This window comes from Homalodisca vitripennis, unplaced genomic scaffold (assembly GCF_021130785.1).
Source record: "Homalodisca vitripennis isolate AUS2020 unplaced genomic scaffold, UT_GWSS_2.1 ScUCBcl_4739;HRSCAF=11100, whole genome shotgun sequence".
NCBI lineage: Eukaryota > Metazoa > Arthropoda > Insecta > Hemiptera > Cicadellidae > Homalodisca > Homalodisca vitripennis.
In genome coordinates this window covers 23,722-45,664 of record NW_025780881.1, presented here as the reverse complement: position 1 = coordinate 45,664, position 21,943 = coordinate 23,722, and the positions used below count along the sequence as shown (strand labels likewise).

Genomic DNA, 21,943 nt, shown 5'->3' with positions numbered 1-21,943 from the left:
TAATTCTTAGTGTATTAGTTCTTAGCTGCACTCTACACTGTTTGTGTTACTTGTGGCTCTCCTTAACGATATTTATAACTGTCATCTGTGGACATTGAATGCTGAATCTAAACTGGAATTTATTTCCCCAAACTGGTTCCCACCCTTATAAACTGATTAAGACGAATACATCGCCACAGATTTGTTGGTAAATAGTTTTTTTTAACACATTGACAAGAAAATCACTATTACTTGAAAGCAAAACAAATTAATGTTCTGTCTGTTACACCATCACAAAGCTTCTTCTACATACTCAATTTGTAAATCCAGAATAGAACTTACAATTGTCTTTAACAAAAATGTTAAAAAAATACTGTAGCAGTGGACTTGCAGTTGTTGCTTATGTTTAAGTCGTGAACAATTAACACAGCATTTTACAATTAACATTTTAACATTATCTGAGTGATAGCCGTTATTAATGATATATCAAGTATTTATATTAGTAAATTTAATTAAATATAAATAATTTGATATCAAAGATATGTACTCAAAGACTTACACAAAAGTGAATTATAAAAAGTAAATTAATGGTTATTGAATGCAATGTAAATAGTTTATTTTAATTATCATTTTAATAATAACAATTTAACCCTTCAGAGGTCGCGACTGTATTTTCCACCGGGGTGTTACATTTTTGCCTACAACTTTTGAACAGAAACTAGTTTGACGCTCCACCCCCCCTATACCTTCAGATGGACTCGCCCGCAACCAAATCAAGTGGCCACCCCCACCCTTTCCCCGCCTCTTCAGTCATCAGCCGTACTGCCAACGTTGTATATCCTGTCGTTTCCACCGTGCGCGACCTCTCGCTGTATCTAAAATTGTGATTGTTCTGTGTTGTGTATTATTGTTCGTTATTTTCATTTTGATGTCAATATGAATAGAAATGAAGAAGAGAGACTTGTGAATTTGTTGAACAGTGTCGAAAGGGAAGAAAGACAAGAGGAGGAAAGACTTGTAAATCCAGGTGCTATAAGAAGACAACTTTTTCTTGATGAGCCCGTTGTCGCTCCTATTGGTGAACTGGATTCCGATGATGAAGATGAAGATCATGTATCAGTGCAGGAAGAAGACACAGCGTCAGAACAATCAGGAGAGGAAGCGGAAGTACCGTTTTTGGAAGCATCTCCAGAATATACAGGTAAAGATGGAGTAACGAAATGGAGTGTTCACTGTCCTAGACAGAATGTGCGAACACCTGCTGCTAACTTAGTTCGGCGATTACCAGGTGTAAGACAAAACTTTGATGTTCAAAACCCTGTTGCTGCTTGGAGGTTGTTTTTTACCGATGAAGTGTTAGATAGCATTGTAACCTGCACCAACCAGCGTATACGAAAAGTTCGTCCTGGGTACACTCGTGAGCGTGATGCGGCTGACACATCCAGAAATGAAATAGAGGCATTCATAGGACTTCTTTATATGGCAGGAATCCTTCGTGCTTCTCATTTGAATCTATATGATTTATGGGCAACAGATGGTACAGGCGTCGAGTTTTTCCGCAACTGTATGAACTTGAGAAGGTTCAAGTTCTTGATCAGAGTGTTGAGATTTGACGATGCTGATACTAGGAAGCATCGGAAGAGGCTTGATAGGCTTGCACCCATTCGAGATCTGTTTGAATTATTGGTAGAAAAGTGCAAAACAAATTTTTCTGTTTCTGAGTATCTAACTGTTGACGAGATGCTCGAATCTTTTCGAGGTCGTTGTAAATTTCGGCAGTTTATAAAAAACAAGCCTGCAAAATATGGTCTGAAAATTCATGCTATGACCTGTGCAAAAACATTTTATACCTTGAATTTAGAGGTTTATGCTGGCAAGCAACCACCGGGTTCCTTTCAAATACAGAATTCTGGTCTTGCTGTAGTTTCCAGACTCGTCCAGCCTGTGAGTGGTACTGGAAGAAACATTACCACGGATAATTGGTATACATCCATACCCCTCGCCGTGACTCTCAAGAACGATCACAATTTGACTAGTGGGTACTCTACGAAAAAATAAAAAAGAAATCCCACTTGAGTTAATAGATACAAGGAATCGTCCTGTATCCAGCAGCATGTTTGCCTTCAAAGATGGAAAAACTCTGCTATCGTACTGCCCGAAGAAAAAAAAAGTTGTTCTTCTACTGTCTACCATGCACCACAGTGACGAAATTGACCCTCAGTCTGGAGATGCTAAAAAGCCTTTCATTTTGACCTTTTATAATTCAACTAAAGGAGGAGTGGATGTTGTTGATGAGTATAAGGCACGGTATTCAGTTGCGAGAACAAGCAATCGTTGGCCGCTTACTACCTTTTTCAGCCTTCTAAATACCATTGGGCTAAATAGTTATATTGTGTACAAACACAAAAGAGGAGACTTTGACATTGTCCGAAGGGAATTCCTGAAGGATCTCGCCAAAGATCTTTGTTTTAATTATTTGGTAGCTCGTCATGGGGAAGAAAGACTTCCAAGGCAGCTAAAAAGAAGCATCACACAAATGCTGGGACTTCAAGAGGAGGAGAGGCCGCAGCCTGCAGCAAATCTTGAGGGACGTTGTGGTATCTGCAACTGGAGAAAAAACCGGAAAAGTAAAACTACGTGTCACATCTGTCACAAGTACATTTGCAGGGAGCACACCGTGTTTACTTGTTCTCAGTGTGCAGAAGAAGTTGATGATGATTCCACAAGTGACTAATTGCAACTAAGCAAATTTCTTACAAGTTGTAAGATTTTTTTACAATATTTTTATATAATACAATATCATTTGAGTAGTCCATTTCCAAAACCAGCTTTCTGTCAAAAAAATCGAAATTGAGATAATGGTTGCCATGGTAACTTTAGTGAATTTGCTACCGTTTTGAAATATTTTTCAAGTTGCAAAACCTGCTAAAACAGCAAGAAAATTGGATTTAAAAATTGATTTCATTTCCAAAACCTGTTATTTACACTCAAGCTTCAGTATCAAAACCTGTTATTTATTCATCCATCTTTACTGTTCCAAAGCCTGTTATATATCAATAAATGTAAATGGCATCAAAGTAAAACATTTCCAAAACCAGCTATTTTGTTCACTCATATGATTAGGCGCATTTCAAAATGAAGTTTTTGCACTCTTATAAAATAATTATTTGAGTTTTACTTATGAAATATTTTACTACCAGTGGCAATACTGCAGAAACAAAATATTTAACGTATTTTTCTACCAGCTGTGCTTTAATTTTGCCGCCCACATCAAGATCTATAACAGCGTTTGTTGTTTGTTGCGGTTAAGTTGAAAATTATATTGTTCTCAGTTATTTAGTTTGTTTTTTAAGTTTTATCTAATGGAATCTGAGGATACAGTCTTAGATAATCTACAAAATAGTAGGCCTACTGATATTGTGGAAAATGTTCAAACGACAACGCCTAAACTAGCAAGGAAAAGGAAAAGGTACCCCGACGATTGGCAGAAGAACTTTGCAAAGAAAGCAAGGTTAGTTCTGTAAACATTATAATTATTAGTTGTTTTCTACCGGTAACTAAACTGATTTGTATTTAGGCCTAAAACCCTTGTAGCTATAATGCATTTCGAAACATTATTAAAGTTAATAAGTAGGCCTAACTATTGTTTTATGGATTTCTTTTATGTACAAAATAAATGCACAACATGCCAATTCATAGTCTGAACACTACAAAGGATTTTTTTGTTTTGTTTTTCTAATCCATATGTACTGGACTTTAACCATAATCTACAGTATTTGGATAATTTCTGTTTACTAGCCAAACTGCTATGAGTTGGTCGTTTGTTAGCCTAACCAGATGGAACCTAACATAAACTGTAGGTCCCGTAAGTTTCCATTGGCTGTTGGGCTATTAATTAACAGTCCTCTCTAAGGTTAATGTCGACCTTAGTTACTAACAAGACTACAAGATCGCGCCACACTCACTCTACACTCACCATTCATCTCATATTCGCCTGTCTTGAAGTCGGCGTCTTCAGCCAATAATAATAATAACCTAATAATTGGTTTTGTTGTTTCAGACATTTACCAAAAGGATTCCCCGAGTTACCCAAATGCAAACATGGAGGAACTAGCATGTTTAGATGCAATGAACTATCACTACAGGATGCACGGAGAATTCATCAAAAGTACTATAAAGATGCAAATTTGGATACGAAGAAAACTTTTATCCTGCGGCATGTATCAATCTCATCTGCCAAAAAAAGAGGTAAGCCCAATGATGCAGGCAGCTCTCGTGAACGGCTGGTTAGCACTTCATACTTCCTACCCAAACAACGTGAATGAGAGATCGAGCAAATAAGGGTCTGCAGAACTGCATTTTTGGGAATAATACAAGAAGGGCGTGATCGCTTACAAAGGTTATGTAAAAAATATCTGCAAACAGGTGAGGTTCCCCAAGAAACACGAGGAGGTGCCCGTCAAGTTGACAAGTTCCAAAAAAAAGGGAAGCTGTAATAGACTTTATAAAAACATTCCAGCCGATTCAGAATCATTTCTCAAGGGGGAAAATTAAAATACGTCAATATCTACCAAGTGAACTATCAGTAAAAAAAAATGTGGGAGATGTAATTTATACAGCTAGGGAAAAAGATGAAAATCTTTGTGTTGATTATGAATTTTTTAGGAATGTTTTCAATGAAAATTTTAATATTAGTTTTCATGCCCCGTATAGTGACAAATATTCTACTTGCACTAGTCTTGAGAATAAGCTGAACTTAGAACGCAACAAAGAAGAACGAGACAATCTAAAGCTGCAACTTCTTGCTCACAAAAGAAGAGCTGATACATTTTTTAAAGCATTGCAAGAAAAGAAAGAAAATGTGTTAATTTTAAGTTATGACTGCCAAAAAAATTTAGTTCTTCCTAAAATACCAGATCAGGAAGCATATTATCGACGCCAGATGTATTTGTACAATTTCACAGTTGTTGAAGGAGATTCAAAAGCCAGTTTAAATAAGGAAAACACTTTTGCTTATGTATGGTGTGAAAATGAATATGCTAAGGGATCAGTTCAAATTGCTTCTGCCCTGAACCATAGACTATGTTCTACAGATATGAATGGGATCATGGGATCACATCTGTCCATCTCTTTTCCGACGGTTGTGGTGGCCAAAATAAAAATAGCACTATAATATTCATGCTGTCTGACTGGTTATTAAATACAGCTCCACAACACGTCAAAGAAGTCGTTCTCTTGTTTCCCATCGTTGGCCATTCGTTTATCCCACCTGACAGGGTTTTCGGAATCCTTGAGCGACAGTTCAAAAGTAATAGTGTTATTGAAAATCCTGATAAATATCTTGAAATGTTCCGGAAAGTTACAACAGTTTTTTCAACTTGGAGAAGACTGTGAGGTTATTGATTGGAAACAGTCTTCAGATGAAGTTTTGAAGAGGACGACTGACAGGCATTTTCAATTCCAAAAGTCAAAAAAGATTGTTTTTAGAAGAAACAAAACGTTGACAACTGTTTTGCTTCGAGGAGAACCTTTTTATAATTTTGAAAGTGGGAAGGGCAAAACTCTATGCAGAAGAGGAACAACTTTGAAGAATATACAATCAGAAAAGGTGAGCAAAGGAATTCCTGTAAAATCCGCCAAACTTGATGATGTGAAACGACTTCTAGAACTTCATTTTGGAGAAGAATGGAGTCAAAACGAACTTTTGCAATACTATTCAAATGTATTTGTTCAGCAAGCCAACTTAAATACCGGTACACCTATTGAGCATGAAGATATTGACTTCGATTTAATGGAGGATGAAGATGAAGTGGTTGCATAGAAACCTTTTTACATTGATGTTGTGGACAGTAAAGTGACATTTTCATGATGTTGTTGGTTAAAGTTCTTTTTAATTACTTTTTATTTTCATATTGTCGTTAAGTCTTCACAACCATGAAAGGGCACTATTAAAATAAAATCATCAAGTCTTTTGTACTTATTAATAAATATGAATAAAATTAAAATTTGTCACAGGTAATTTATTTATTCAAACCCTTTTTAACAGTTTTTTGGGAATTAAAATCATTTTAACTGGTTTTGGAAATGTACCAAAAAACAAAATGGCTTCTTGTACAGTTCCAAAACCAGTTATATTCATTATCATTTCCAAAACCAGCTATATCCAAAACTCAATATTTAATTACTAAAAAACAAAAGTCTTGTGATTATACAGACTTTGTTAAATAAAAAAAGGACATTTTTCTAAAATTTTTGGTGAAAGAATCAAAAAAATATGTTAATTAGTAATGTTTTTATACGTTTTTAATGAATACTGTAGAATTACAAAAATTCTAAATAACAGGTTTTGGAAATGGCCTACTCATTTATTACATTATTTTTATACTAGAAGTACATGTTTCTATATTTAAATTACATTATTTAAGTATTGTTACGTAATATTAATGTACAAGTATTTTTACCACAGTACTTCATTCTGTTACAGTTTTGAAGTTTGTTTTGATAAATACAATACTTTTACAAATTTGTTTTGATAAATACAATACTTTTACAAATATTTTTTACGACTTTACAATAGTAATAATACTTTAAAACAAAGTTTACATATTACTCATCATGTTAAACGTAAGTTTGTACAATAAAACTGTAAAATGTGTTCGTTTCATATTTTCTTATGAACCTGGTGGAATCCACCGTGCGCGACCTCTTACGTAACTGTTAGTGACGTAAGTTACATTAACTCTGTAGGGTTAATGTAACAAACAGTTTTTATTTCATCTCCTAGGCAACTAATTCAGGAGTTTGTCATAAAATCATCAAAAAGTTAAAAATGTAAGTGAATTTTCATTGTTTTGTTGTTATGCTTTATAACTAAGTAATCCAAAAAATTGGTTTTCCATGTAAAAAAACATTGTGCTGTTTAGAATAAACAATTATTGAAACAGATAAAAAGAATTAATAGAATATTGACAGTTGCTTTTGATTTGTGTTTTCTTACTAAACAATTTTGTAAAAAGGTTAAATAAAAAATTACTGGAAGAAAACAAAAAACACTATTGTAGAGCAACAAAATAAACTAACATGTCCTGAAAAATTGACTAATTTATCTGTATCCAAATTCATTCTATTAATATTTTAGTACACAGATGCATTTTTGTCAAAATAAATTCAAACGTCCTAGAGAGGCTAGGTTAATTACTTTCTCAATGGGTTAATGGGTTAAATCAAGTAACATTTAGTGTAACAGAAATTGTAGATCACAATTTCATTATCAAACATTTCTGATTCATTGCATTATAGATTTAACCAAATTCCAATAAACATATTAAAAACAGTAAATAACCTTGCAGAGCTGACAACAATATGGAGAAGTCCTCATCTTCGGTCCAACTGGTACTAGAGACGAGCAGGGCAGGTCGCTTAGTTTCATCCAGCTGCGATGACAACTCCGGGTATTTTACCATCAGTGTACGCCTCTCCTCGGGAGTCAGTGAGCCGAAATGTTCAGGTGGCCGGTCATATAGGGTCACTGCTCTGCAATGAGAATCTGTGTGTTTAGCAATGACAATGGCTGTCTTTCTATTACAAAGACTAGCAATTAACTAAACTTTTTTTGTCTAATCGTTTAATGTAACATAGTAACAGTTATATCTATAAAATCATCTAATCTACTTAACTAACATATTAAATACACAATTTTTTATTAATTCACAACACTTTTGAAAAAGCCAAATACAATTGAAATGAAAAATGTTCAAAATGACATATTTAATATATATTTTTTTTTGGCAACGTAATATGCACGTAGCAATTTACTGTCAAAATGCTGGAGTTCTCATGTCATTTGTCTATACACAAAGGATGAGACTTATTTTCTACTAAATAATGTTCAATCGTCAAGTAGTATTTATTTGAGACAGAAACTACTGACATATTTTGGTATGTACATTTTAGGATGCACTTTCCTTTCCATAAAATAAAAAACACTTTTCAGGAAACATTGTACTTTATTAATTAGGATTTTTATATTCTTACTACGTCCCACTTGGCCTTCAGTATAATGAATCATTGTAACCTGTAACTTGTGTTTACGTTTGAAGAAAATTGCTGCAGTAATAATAATGTTGCAAAACGTAACTTTTTATGACAACTACATATAGTACTCTATACAACAACTTCACTATATAAAGCTAACATATTCACAAAAAATATACATACATAATGATAACTTTGTGTTCATTAACTTTCTTCGTTTAATATTTCTAATTGTAACGAACTTTGTTACTTATTGTATTTAACATTTTAATTACTGTTCCTTTAGAAATTTGGTTTTGCTTCTCATTTCGCAATGGTAACTTGACTCATTATTTTCTTTGAAACACACAATTTAAAACTATAAAATCCAACAATATCTCATCAGGTGAAACATCTAAATAAATAGTTTAAACCATGAATAAGTTAGGGCTTTATGGTAGTATGTTGGCCGTAAAAGTACTAAACCTATATATATTTACACAAAAACTGATGATGTTTCATTATTGCAACATTTTGAGACGGATAAATAATTTTCCTTACATGTAAAACTGGCAACAATGCTCAGCATGTGATATATATAAAGCGGATTCAGATGCACCAGCCACCATTGGACTATTTTTGTGTGGGCTGCTCTAGCCATACTATAAAATGTAGAAAGACAAATTTCTTATCCTACTTATCTCTGCTAGAATATACACATCTAACAATTCCAGGACCACTTTGACTTAACCTCATAAAAAGTGTAAAAATGATTTTCTCACAACAATGGTAAACAATTTCACAATTCCGTTTTACTTACTTGATATCCCATCTTTTCTTTAAATCATCCTTCATTGCCCTAGTAACGCAAAGATTACTATCTGATCTTCTTCCAAAGAAACCTTCAAATTTCTCGGAAATTCTAACTAGTTTATGTCCTTGGCCATGAGTCAAAGCCATGATAGAGAATGCATAGTTGTGCCAGTCGATGATAAACTTTGCCCCTACAAGGCGACAGTAAAACCAACATACGGCCAGAGCTGGAATTGCCGGTGGTGTTTGAACAATAAGATGTTGGGGACGTTGACTCCTCAGAAGAATCCAAATCAGTGTTAGTACTTGCCATAGTACTTTCAAAATGTATGCAGCTAACACAGGCAAATCTATAACAATAAAAAACAGGATTAACACTTTCCTTGATGGAAATTTTTCCAACACGAGAAAATGGAGATACTGAAGAGAATGGCATGCAAAAGACAATTAGCAATCTTCCTGGCCGGAGAAAAGGCACCTTCTACTAAAGTTAAAACTGATATACGAGAAAAGATAAGATTAAAGAACGGAACTAGGGTGGATAACTTCAACTCTATTAAACTTAAGGACTTCAGATTCAGATTGTTTTTTTTCTGTTTTTTTTTTACCATCTGCAAATATTTTGTTGAGAAGGATAAAATTATGTGGTTCTTTCACTGTTCTCCACTCTCATAGTACTGTTATAGTATGATTCCTGAAGGAGAGAAGAACATTATAATAAGCAATTATATTGAGTTTGCATTCGGTGTTTCCTATTGCCAAAGAAAAAATTACATTTAAACCAATTTGAAATGTATAATTGATGTTTAATATTTAACACTGCATCTGGCACAAGCCCATATCAGGTGATTTAGCTGTTTCTAGAAGGCAGCACCTTATTTCAGGTCTTTATACATGATTTAATTTTTTTGTTTTACTTCTTTAAAATATGTTCAAAAAGTATTAGTACTGAAAGAACACTTATTTAAGCTCAAAGTAAAATTAGTTTAAAAAGCCAGTAATAACAGGACTGAACAATAAAAAAACTTGAATATTTGAGACAAATTTAAAAATTAAAAATATATTTGATATATTCCAAATTATGGATTGAAGAAAGACAAGTACCTAGTCAAGGTTTTGGGGTGGGAGCATAACAGACTAAGGAGGTGTAGACATTAGAGGATGCGATGACAGGGTGAGAAAATATCAGAGAATTTTAATGGGGAATACACGTCTACCAACTGTATTTGAAGGTTAATTTGTTACTTACTCAGACTGTGTTTCGTCAATTTAGACACAGTTTCTTCCTTTTTGTTGAAGTTTGTTTATCATTATTTTACTCTGTCATTTCGTTCTGTTTTTTTTTCACACCTTATTATTAATTTTTAACAGTTCATGATTACAGTCTATTGCGTACTTGATTTGAAGAAAAAGATATAGTTCTTTATTCAGTTTTGAAGACTATAAAATACAATAATGCAGTTTGTATGTGTGCTTTTGTGTCTGAAAATTCAAAAATAGTAGTATTCCTGTAAAGGATATTATGGGTAGATGAGTTTATATAATTTTTAGTTTCCTCCGGTATTCCTGATCAGACCTTCTGGAATTTTGATCTGTTACTTAACCTCTAGCGATGTTTTTTGTTAGTCGCCATAAGAGCGGGGCAGTTGCAGCTGGAAGTACTAATGTCAGCCTATACAACCACTAATTTGATTTTTAATTCTTTTTTATATTCACTTTATAACATATTTTTACAAAATTAATAAGTAAATAGCCTATTGAACCATTTTTAATCACAAAATCAACGCATAATTAACACAGCACAGATTAAGAAAGTAAACTTTTCAACTCAAAGAAAGAAAAAAATCGCTGCAAGAGGTACAAGAGCTAGAAGAGAGTACACACAGACACGAAACATAAAATTAAGCCTCGCTATAGTAAGGAAAGACATGTTCTGTCTTTTCCAAAGTGGATAGTGAGTAAATATTATATTATTATATATACTAGTTCAGTAATATACTAAACTTACTGAAAATCAATGTTTGGCAATATTAGGGTAGTACAAAATATAATTATATAGAGGCAACTATCACAAGAGTTTGCCTAATAGGCTATATTATTTAGTATGCATTCTATACATGGGACTAACTGATAAAAGTTTGAAGTTTATATCAAATCTAACCTTAACCCATTTACAACCTATGTAGCATTAGCGTGACAGCTGGTTTTGTCATAAGAAGGGCTGTTATCACATACACCCAATTTGCATTATTTACCCATTTTATTTTGTTTTCTGTCGTGTATATGCAACATAGTTCAACATTTAATGAACAGGTAGCTGGCATGTTCTTTAAAACATATTAATTGCTAATAATTTTCATGATGGATAGAGATGGTACACCATCTCCTTTGTCTAATGTAGCATAATTTCCCAGGGCTGCAGTACAGTAAACGGACACCACCACAAACAATCAAATCATGGTATCAAATTATCAATTTGAAATACTTAAATTATCCAACACAAAAACATTCCAATTATAATTATTTGCAATCAACTATTGCCCGCCCTTATTAATATTTTGTATAGCAATATTGTTCCAGATTAATTCAAAGTAAAATTATTTGTGGTTCATTCCATATCAAATGATTGAAATAAAATGTTCCTCGCGTTTTTCTATTGTAGTAGTTTTTGGTTTAATTATTTATCATATGAAACAAAATAAAAATATGTATATAAAAACTAATTTTTTATTTCATTAGGCTTTTTCGAAATTTTAAAAATTATTTGTTGCGCATATATTGGTTTACCTATTATTTAATATCTCTGGCTAGAATCACGATAGAAAGGTAAAATAAAAAACTATTCTGTTCAGAATTAAATTAGGTTTAATTTTACAAACAATACAACAGTATTTCAAGTAGGCAACAAAGGCTATTCAGAAAGTAAGGAACGTTTCCACCTGATGTCACTAGCCACACACCAATTAGCTATGTTTACACTTGTGCGATTTTCGATTCAACTTTCTTTTCAATTTTTGCTCCGTCTTGCGTCAAGCGCATGCGTTTCCAAGCATTCTTTTGACGCATGCTTCATTGCTGTTTACATTTTAGCGTTAGTTGTATGCTTGACGCAGTGTCTTTAATAATTATTTAGTGTTAAAATGGACAGTGACACTGTGTTAGCTGGTATTAGTGTAGCGTGTTTATTATTGTCAAAAGTGCGTAAACGTAAAAGGAAAGTTAGGTCTATGTGGATGTGTGATTATTTGAAAAGGAGAAATAATGGTATTTTGAACGATTTGGAACTGAATGAAAGTTTTCTATTCAAAAATTTTACCAGAATGAGTAGAGAAAACTTTTATAACCTTTTAGAATTAGTCAGAGCAAAAATAGAGAAGAAAAATACTATTTTCAGAGAAGCTGTTCCTCCTGAGATCAGACTAGCGATATGTCTGAGATATTTAGCAACAGGTGACTCATTTGCATCTTTGATGTACCTGTTCAAAGTATCTAAGCCATTGATTTCGTCGATGATGCCAGGGGTCTTAAAGGCAATAATTGAAGCACTTCAAGATTTTGTCAAGGTAAATGTTTTATTTACATTATTACCCTACTATAACACTTATTTCTCAGTATTATCAAGGTTAAAAAAAAAACTGTTGTACTTCCCCAAGCACATTATTTGGATGCTGGGATTTCTCTGTGGAAATTTGTAGTTGAGAACTAATGGTAGGTTCGTAGTGGGTACCATAAGAAGAATCTGAAGAGGGGCCAGAGGGGCTGTAATATTGAGGAGCTACTGTGTTATTTTGTAAAGAATTATTCATTTCCTGCATTTCAAAATCGAAAATCAAATTTTGTATTCTATTTCTGGCAATTGCCTGGTTACGCGGAGTCAACTTCCTTAGCTGGGCTGCTATCATCTCCCCAAATATAGAACAGTCATCCTTTTCAGATAATGATTTAGCTGCTACTTCAAGAAATCCGAAGGCAGCCTCTTCTTTTTTCCTATCATCATCTATTTTTCTTTTAATTCCTCTGCAGGTCTGTGGTGTTGGGAGAAATTTTTGCTGTCGACAAGAAGACGATGCTGTATCTTGAGTTTCAGGTGCTTCATTTTCTGGTGGTTGGTCTTCATCCTGAAAGAAAAAAACATACATAGTTTTTGTTTACACCTTTATGAAGCGTTCGAAAATTTTACTTAGATCTTCTTTTACAGATCCCTGCGAACGAGGACGAATGGAAATTAGTTTCCCATGATTTTAATGAAGTTTGGAATTATCCACATTGCATTGGGGCCTTGGATGGCAAACATGTACAAATACAACGTCCGGAAAATACTGTTGCTGAGTATTACAACTACAAAGGTACACACAGTATAGTTTTGATGGCAATAGTTGATGCCCACTATAAATTTATATACGTTGATGTTGGTTGTCAAGGACGTATTTCTGACGGTGGTGTTTTTAAAAATACTACATTTCACAAGAAAATGCTAACCAAGGAACTGGGATTGCCCCAAGATGAACCTTTGGAAGGTCGTAATCTTCCTGTGCCTTATGTATTATTAGCAGATGATGCTTTTTCACTAACGGAAAACATAATGAAACCCTATGTGACAGACTTACATCGTGGTTCACCACAACGAATGTATAATTGGAGGCATTCCAGAGGAAGGGTTGTTGTAGAGAACGCATTTGGAGTGATGGCTTCTGTCTTCAGGGTTTTTCGAAAACCCATTGAAGTTAAAGTTGAGAATACCGTTATAGATATTGTCCTTGCATGTGTTTATCTTCATAATTTCCTGCGTTCACAACCAGACTGTTCACAAAACTACACTCCACCAGGGACGTTTGACCGTGAAGATGTTAATACAAGAGAGGTCATTCCAGGCACATGGAGGAGGCATACTGCAGGGGATACTGGATTAACAGCGCTTAGAAGACCCCCCAGAAACATGACGAATAAAGCAAAACAGGTTCGATCAGAATTCAAGGAATATTTCTTAACTGGTATTGGATCTATTTCAAATTAGAAGACACGATACACATTTTAAATAATGTAATAAAACGTTGTTTTATCTAATTTTTAAAGAATTGTATAAATTAATGTTATCAAGGCTGTAATGACTGATCTTTTATCATTAAACATTATTATTCATCCAAAAATGAATAAAATATGTTAATAAAATATGAATTTTCAAAACTACCAAATACTTTTATGTACACCCACTGTATTATGTGCAATTCAATAAAGTACTCTCTATTTTATTTTATTACTAACAAAGATTGTTGTCACATTGTTTCAATTTGAAATTTAAATAAAAAGGAAATAAACTTACTGCTATGTTGTCGTGTATATCGTCTTCCCCAATTTCAACTTCTTCGATGATCGTATCCTCTAAGGAGTCCTTCGTCGTTCTTGGAATGATTGAGTCTCCGAGAAATAACAAATGCTTGTAGGCAAACCAGGAACTTTGATACACGTCATCAGCACTGGCACCACTTTTTCTTTGCGACATTTTCTGTTGTTCTTTTGAAAAATATGAACGAAGGTTTTTAATTTTGGATTTAACACCTTTTTCACTCATTTTGTACTTCTCACCTAGTGCACGGTAAGCGTCATTACGTTTGTTTTTATTGGTGTAACACTTGTCCTTTATGTCCCACAATACACTATAGTGTCTGTAGTCTTCTATAAAATCAACAGTTTGTTTATCTGAAGACATCACTGTAATATATAAACAAAACTAACAAATAACAACTGTAATAATAAATATATGCAGCACGGTTTGACGCACGAATATCCAAAATTATGGAACTGCTTGCTTTGCAGCATGCGATTCAGAAAGAAGACTGTTTTCCCGGAAAACAAGCATTCTTCTCCGCATGCGTCACGTGCGCTAGCGCATGCGCTGTGCAGCATGCCTCAAACGCACGCAAAATCGCACAAGTGTAAACATAGCTATTGCATGTAAATTGATGTGCTTGTGCTTAGCACCTCAGTCAGTACCCAGTCGTGACAATAAGAACATCTTTTTGTGGCCCGTTTTGTTAATGTTAAAATTTGAAATTGTGCTGCAATCAAAATCCTGTTAGTTGTGAAGTGCGGTTTCGGGTACGAAGTGTGATTAGTTTTTTGTTGGAAAACCTTAAAACCATTACAAATGCCTCAGGAACTGTGTGAAGTGTACAGGAAGAACATGACTGAAAGTTCTGCCAGGACGTAGTGAATTCAGTTTAAAAATTACAGAACAAACATTCATAATCAAGAGAAGATTAGACGTCCAAGGATTGTGACTGACCATCTGGTCGCCAAGGTTGACAAAAAAATTCATGAAAACTACCATTTCACAATAACTGAGCTTTCTCTATGTTTTCCCACAAGTTTCATGGATTTATTATTTGAAATTGTTTCGCAGAAGCTAGGCTACAACAAATGCTGTGCAAGATGGGTGCCAAAAATGCTTACAGATCACTATAAAGAACAATGAATGGGGGCATCTTTGACGTTTTTGGATGCCTACCATAGTCATGGTGAGGCACTAATGGATGAAACCTGGGTGAAACATGTGAATTGTGAGATAAAATTACAGTCCATGGAGTGGGGGCACACAAGTTTCCCTAAAAGGACATGTCTGGCTGCAAACTTTGTCGACAAGGAAGATCATGGATGTATTCTGGTACAGGCACCATGTTCTTCTTATTGATTTTTCTTAAGCGTGGTGCAACAATAAACTCAGCAGTACTGCCAAACACTGCAAAACCTTAAGAGAACTGTCCAAAACAAGCGCTGAGGAAAACTGTCATCCAAAGTTTTGCTTTTTACATGACAATGCCCACCTCACAAGCCAAACCATATGCAAGAACTCTTAAACTCATTCAACTGGGAAGTTTTTCGATAGTCCTGATCTTACTTTAAATGATTTTCACTTGTTCCTGAAAATGAATAACTGGCTAGCAACACAGGGTTTTGACAACAATGAAGAGCTCCAGGTAAACGTCACCACTGAGATCACAGGCCGCAGACTTCTATGACACAGAAAATTCCAAAGTTTGTCCACCGCTATGATAAGTGCCTGAATTTGTATGGTGATTATGTATTAAAGTAGTATTTTAGTCCCTCTTTCACATATGTATAATAAAATGTTTTTCTTATACTGCCTGGTTTTTTTAATCCCAAAACATTACTTACTTTCTAAATAGCCCTTGCAGATTAAGTATTTTTATGAATTGAGCCAAATATGTATTTTTTTAATGTACATAAAAAAGTAACAAAATCACTATTTCACGTTTACTTGTTATTTGTACAATAAGGCATTGTTTGTCAGAATTTGTAAACACTTTCTTTGCAAATGTAAATGTTGAACATTTAACAGAGTTTTGTTTTAATTTAAAAAATCATCTCCCAACCCTAAATTTTAAACGTGAATTCAAAATAACGACATGTTTAAAATTTTCAAAAAATAAGATGAATTCCTAATGTCATTACTGAATTGTGTACAAAATTTCAATAGGGCCATATTTAAATAAATATATATACGCTTGCAATGAAAATGGAAACCTCATAGGCTACAACGGATACATTAATTTAGACAAAAAAAATATTTAAATTATGCAATGACCAATAATAACCTAATAGTTTCTAAAGTACACATTTTAAAATTAAGATTAATGCAAAGTTTATATATATACAATAAGTAGACCCATCTGTACAAGAGTGATAACTATGTGTTTCTTAACTGATGATTAGGTGAATCGAAGTATTAAATTAGCTAACCTCTTTGTTGCTGCAATGGTTTCGTTTTGGAATATTACATATATTCTTCCTGTAGCAGTGTTAGGATTTATATATTTATATTAGGGGTATTCATGATTTATTATGTTTTTTACACGATACATAATTGCCTTTCCATTACAATTCAATTTATATTTCTCATCAGCCCCTCAAGAATTTGATATTTTACTGATAGGTACTATCTCGAGGGATGTTTTTTCTTTTGTTGACATCAGTGCGGGGCAGTTAGTGCCCCGCACTGATGGCCGGAGGCACTCGTCTCAACTCGATAACAACTAATTAATTTGTAACTCGAAATTTTAGAAAAACATTGTTCATTTAGATCAAAATTCTGCTCATTTCAGCATTATTTTTCATTTACGTTTGCAAAGATGGCGCCGCATCCGATGACGTAATCACGAGGTTGAATTATGGTCACAAAAGGTCACGTGATGCCCGATGTGGATGTGGAACATGGAAATATTGCTCCGCGCTTGAACAATTGTTCCATTTTTTTATGTTCTAGAACTTCGTTATTTCTTATTTCCACCCCATCAAACGTTATATTGTTTTGTTCTGTAAGACGATTTCCAATAAGTTAATAACGCGAAACTCGTATTTTGCCGCTCCGGCCGGTAATGTGACCAATTACCTGAAACAAGAATAACATATTACAATAACAAAAGAAATTAAACATTAAAAATTTAAAAATCAACTTTAACCTAGCCTTACATGTCAGATATACTTTACAATACTTACAGCTTACTTGGATAGCTGTAAGCAACCACTTTTGTTAAATGCGAGGAAACGATTCTCCCCAGACAGGCAGACTTCTTCGCGTTAAAAAATCACTGACATGGTCTGATGGACGGTCTGTTGATATTCCACTCCGCAGCCTCCTAACCGCTTGTCAAGGACTTTCCATCTCATAATTATTCACTAAAAATTAGTTACTTTATGTTGCTTTTGATAACATAAAATATTATTATAATTAATAATAATTTGAGAGCCATATTTGTATTTGAATAAATCGTAATACTGAATTATTCATTTCATAAAAACAATTAAAACATTTGTTAAAACAACCGTAAAACGAGTATATAGCCTAAGCCTAAGCCGCTTATTAAAGTTGTACGTAGCTGTAAGATAAAAGGCCGGGGCGGCAAATCACGAATTTGACGTTACCAACGTATTCTGCTCACCCTCCTAAACAAAAAATATATATAGTACTAGGGGGTGCAAATGACAAATAACATGATTTTAGGGGGTATATTCATAAGTGGTTAAGTTTCTAACTTAATGTTTTAATGTTCAGTTTGTGTGCTGTGTCTGGATAATCTGTTTACTTGAATATTATCTGCGGCCGGGACTGATAGCAGCCTGATAACGTATCTGTTATCTGAGTTCTCGGGGGCAGAGTCAGTTCTTCACAAGATATCGTGTTCAGTAGGTGAATCAACCATCCACTAGTTCGACCAACCCTAGTGAATTGTGTGTGTCGGAGTGTTTAGTAGGGCACGTAAAGAATTTGCGTTTTAACCGAAACGAAATTATTTCCTTTTTAATTGAACATGGAATTTTTAATAATGAGTGTATTTGTTCGTCGTGCAGTCGTGTGTTGTTTTTGAACCGGGAGACTTTGTTGTTTCGTTGCGATAAGAAAATTAGAAAAATTAGTAAGAAAAGAAGTTTTAAATGTTGCAATTTTTAAAAATCCACTTTTTTGTTGCTGGTGCTCAGCTATATCCGCCAACACACTAATGGTAAGTGTTCTCTGTTAATATCCATCTATATATTTATATTTGAGTTTTTCATGATTTATTAAGTTTTTTAACTTTACATAATTGCCTTTGCATTACATTTCAATTTATATTTCTGATCAGCCCTTCTAGAATTTTATATTTTACTGATAGGTACTATCTCGAGGGATGTTTTTCTTTAATTGACATCAGCGCGGGGCAGCACCAAAGGTGCTGCCGAAGCCCACTCTGATGGCCGGAGGCACTCGTCTCATTTTGATAACAAGTAATTAATTTGTTGCTCGAAATTAAGAAAAACATTGTTCATTTTGATCAAAATTCTGCTCATTTCAGTATTATTTTTCATTTACAAAAAGATGGCGGCGCAACCGATGACGTCATCACGAGGTTGAATCATGGTAATTGGTCACAAAAGGTAACGTGACGCTAGACATGGATGTAGAACATGGAGATATTACTGAATAGTTATTTAATTTTTATGTTCTAGAACTTCGTTATTTCTCATTTCCACCCCATCAAACCTTATACTTTTTTTGTTCTATAGGACGATTCCAATAAGTTAATAACGCAAAAGTCGTATTTTTCCGCTCCGGCCGTTAATATGATAATTACCAAGTTGTTTACCCAAATAACTTATGGTAATTATCATATTAACCGCCGGGGCGGAAAAATACGAGTTTTGCGTTCTTAACTTATTGGAATCGTCCTATATAAAAAAGTATAAGGTTTGATGGGGTGGAAATGAGAAATAACGAAGTTCTAGAAAATAAAAAATTAAATAACTTTCCAGTAATATCTCCATGTTCTACATCCACGTCTAGCGTCACGTGACCTTTTGTGGCCAATGATTGAACCTCGTGATGACGTCATCGGTTGCGCCGCCATCTTTGCAAACGTAAATGAGAAATTACAGAAATGAGCAGAATTTTGATCAAAATTAATAATGTTTTTCTTAATTTCGAGAAAAAAATTAATTACGAGTGCCTCCGGCCATCACCGCGGGCTTCGGCAGCACCTTCGGTGCTGCCCCGCGCTGATGTCAATAAAAGAAAAACATCCCTCGAGATAGTACCTATCAGTAAAATATAAAATTCTAGAGGGGCTGATCAAAAATATAAATTGAAATGTAATGCAAAGGCAATTATGTAAAGTTTAAAAACTAAATAAATCATGAAAAACTCAAATATATAGATGGATATTAACAGAGAACACTTACCATTAGTATGTTGGCGGATATAGCTAAACAGCAGCAACAAAAAAGTGGTCTATCACAACGAAACGACAAAGTCTCCCGGTTTAAAAACACCACTCGACCGCACGACGAACAAATACACTCATTTTTAAAAATGCCCTGTTCTATTAAAAAAGAGATAATTTCGTTTCGGTTAAAACGTAAGCTCTTTACGTGCCCTACGAAACACTCCGACACACACAATTCACTAGGGTTGGTTGAACTAGTGGATGGTTGATTCATCATTGTAAACTCACTCACTCAATCCGACCTACTGAACACGATATCTTGTGTAGAACTGACCTATGCCCCGGACAACTCAGATAACAGGTATGCTATCAGGCTGCTATCAGTCCCGGCCGCAGATAATATTCAAGTAAACAGATTATCCAGACACAGCACACAAACTGAACATTAAAACATTAGAAACTTTACCACTTATCAATATACCCCCTAAAATCATGTTATTTGTCATTTGCACCCCCTAGTACTATATATATTTTTTGTTCAGGAGGGTGAGCAGAATACGTTGGTAACGTCAAATTCGTGATTTGCCGCCCCGGCGTTTAATCTTACTGGTACCTAACTTATAAATTATTTCAAATTTTCAACTATCTTTTACAGCTATTTATCAAGCCTAGTCAGAGAAAATAATTTTATTATGGAATATGTCAAATAAAATCAATCATTAAGGGAATAACATAAATTGTTTAAACATCTTGTTAAACTTACATTGATTAAATTGTGGTGGCTGAGTCAATGTCTTGATTTCACAGCTGGGATGTGAATTAAGATATTCTATGGGTTTTGAACCCCCGTAGCCAATCAATTTCACATTGAATCTTTCTTTGAGAAGGGAAGAAGCATGATATTGCATCCTAGGACTGCGCCCAATATCTCCTAAAACTACTACGATAACATTAGACACCATTTTAATCAAACAATTGTTTGAAGCAAGTAAATCACTTCTGAATTGTGTTAATGAATTTTACTCTCAACAGTTCAATTACACCACATAATCCTAAAATTACAACTGAGCAGTCAGCCTGCCTTTCAATCACGTCAAAGTTCACATCATTCCATATTTCCAGTTCCTATCATACTACTATAGATAAAATGTAGATTATTAACCTTACACTTAAAACACATGTACACGTGTTTTAAACACAAAAATATGAATATCCACAACCTAAACCGCCAACATTGAACTTACATCATTACTCACATTACTATGCTTTGTACGACTGCATGGTAAATATTAGTTGAACAAGTGACGTGTATAACAACAAACATATACTGTATTTACATTACGCAAAGATTTTGGCAAATGTAAACAATACATATGTAAACAAAAAGTAACATTAGAGGAATAGAGTTATGGTTACAACAGTAAAAAAAAAGATTTTTCGTTTAAATTTATAATTGAATGACAATGTTTAATACTGTATCAGGCAAAAAGCAGTACAGACTGCGCGCTGAGCCGCTGAAGGTTCGGTTTGACCTTGAGTTAGCCGAGCGGGTTTAGACGGGTAAGGATGGATCATCTGAAGAAGAAACGGCCTATGACAATCTCTTTGGCCGATCTGCTGGTGCTTGTGGTGACTCAAGACACCGATTTTAGGAAATTGGCCATAAAAGAAAAATCACGGATACTTTTTATGAAAGGGATTGTTAATTCACTATCATTAAACAGTACAAAAAATATATAAAATTGTAAAAACTATTTAATGTGTTGTTAGAAGGAATTGTACGTATGTGAACTGATACTTACCTCACAATTCTTAAATTGCTAAACATCAATTTATTTATAAATTAATTATGAAGAGGAGTTTGATTTTTCTTAGAAAAATACTAATGTCACTGTTGGATAAATACAAATATGAACATTTTGTGGAAAAATAGTGATATTATGATTAAACGGATTAACTATTTACAAAGTATTAAATGAGATAATGCTTACTTTATATATTGATATTATGTATTATGGCCCTGTCACTGAAAAGATGTGTCGTGAGTAGTGACAAAAATCTACAGACGCTTAAGCAAGGGCAAGGGTTCATGCTTTTGTTCACAGGTGGTGTAAATGACTAGTTTAATACAATATCGCTTAATCCTGAATTGTACTGTTTTATAAAACAACAGAAGTTTGCATTAAACCCATGCATTGTTGGAAATCCACGGACACAAACCTGAAAAAATGTTTGGAAAATAATACAACTTACTTAGGTTCAAAAAATGTTACAAATATAAAAATCAAAACACTATAGTGCTATAAAAAAGAATGTTGGCTCAATAATAAAAAAGGTTCCGAAGTTTTCAAGGGAGCTGTTGAACTTAAGACGATGTTATAGAAAAAAATAACTGACGACATAACAAAGATTTATTATACTGT

General features: G+C 34.0%; 1 protein-coding gene across 1 annotated transcript; it reads right to left on the bottom strand.

Moving 5' to 3' along the window:
• Positions 1-7,321: 7,321 nt before the first annotated feature.
• Positions 7,322-21,031, bottom strand: LOC124373071 (chitobiosyldiphosphodolichol beta-mannosyltransferase-like; the record flags this gene model as incomplete). Its single annotated transcript, XM_046831469.1, is given in 3 exon segments — positions 7,322-7,512; positions 8,813-9,155; positions 20,284-21,031. Coding segments are annotated over 3 exon segments (733 nt in total), but the record flags the coding sequence as incomplete, so codon positions are not given.
• Positions 21,032-21,943: the final 912 nt, after the last annotated feature.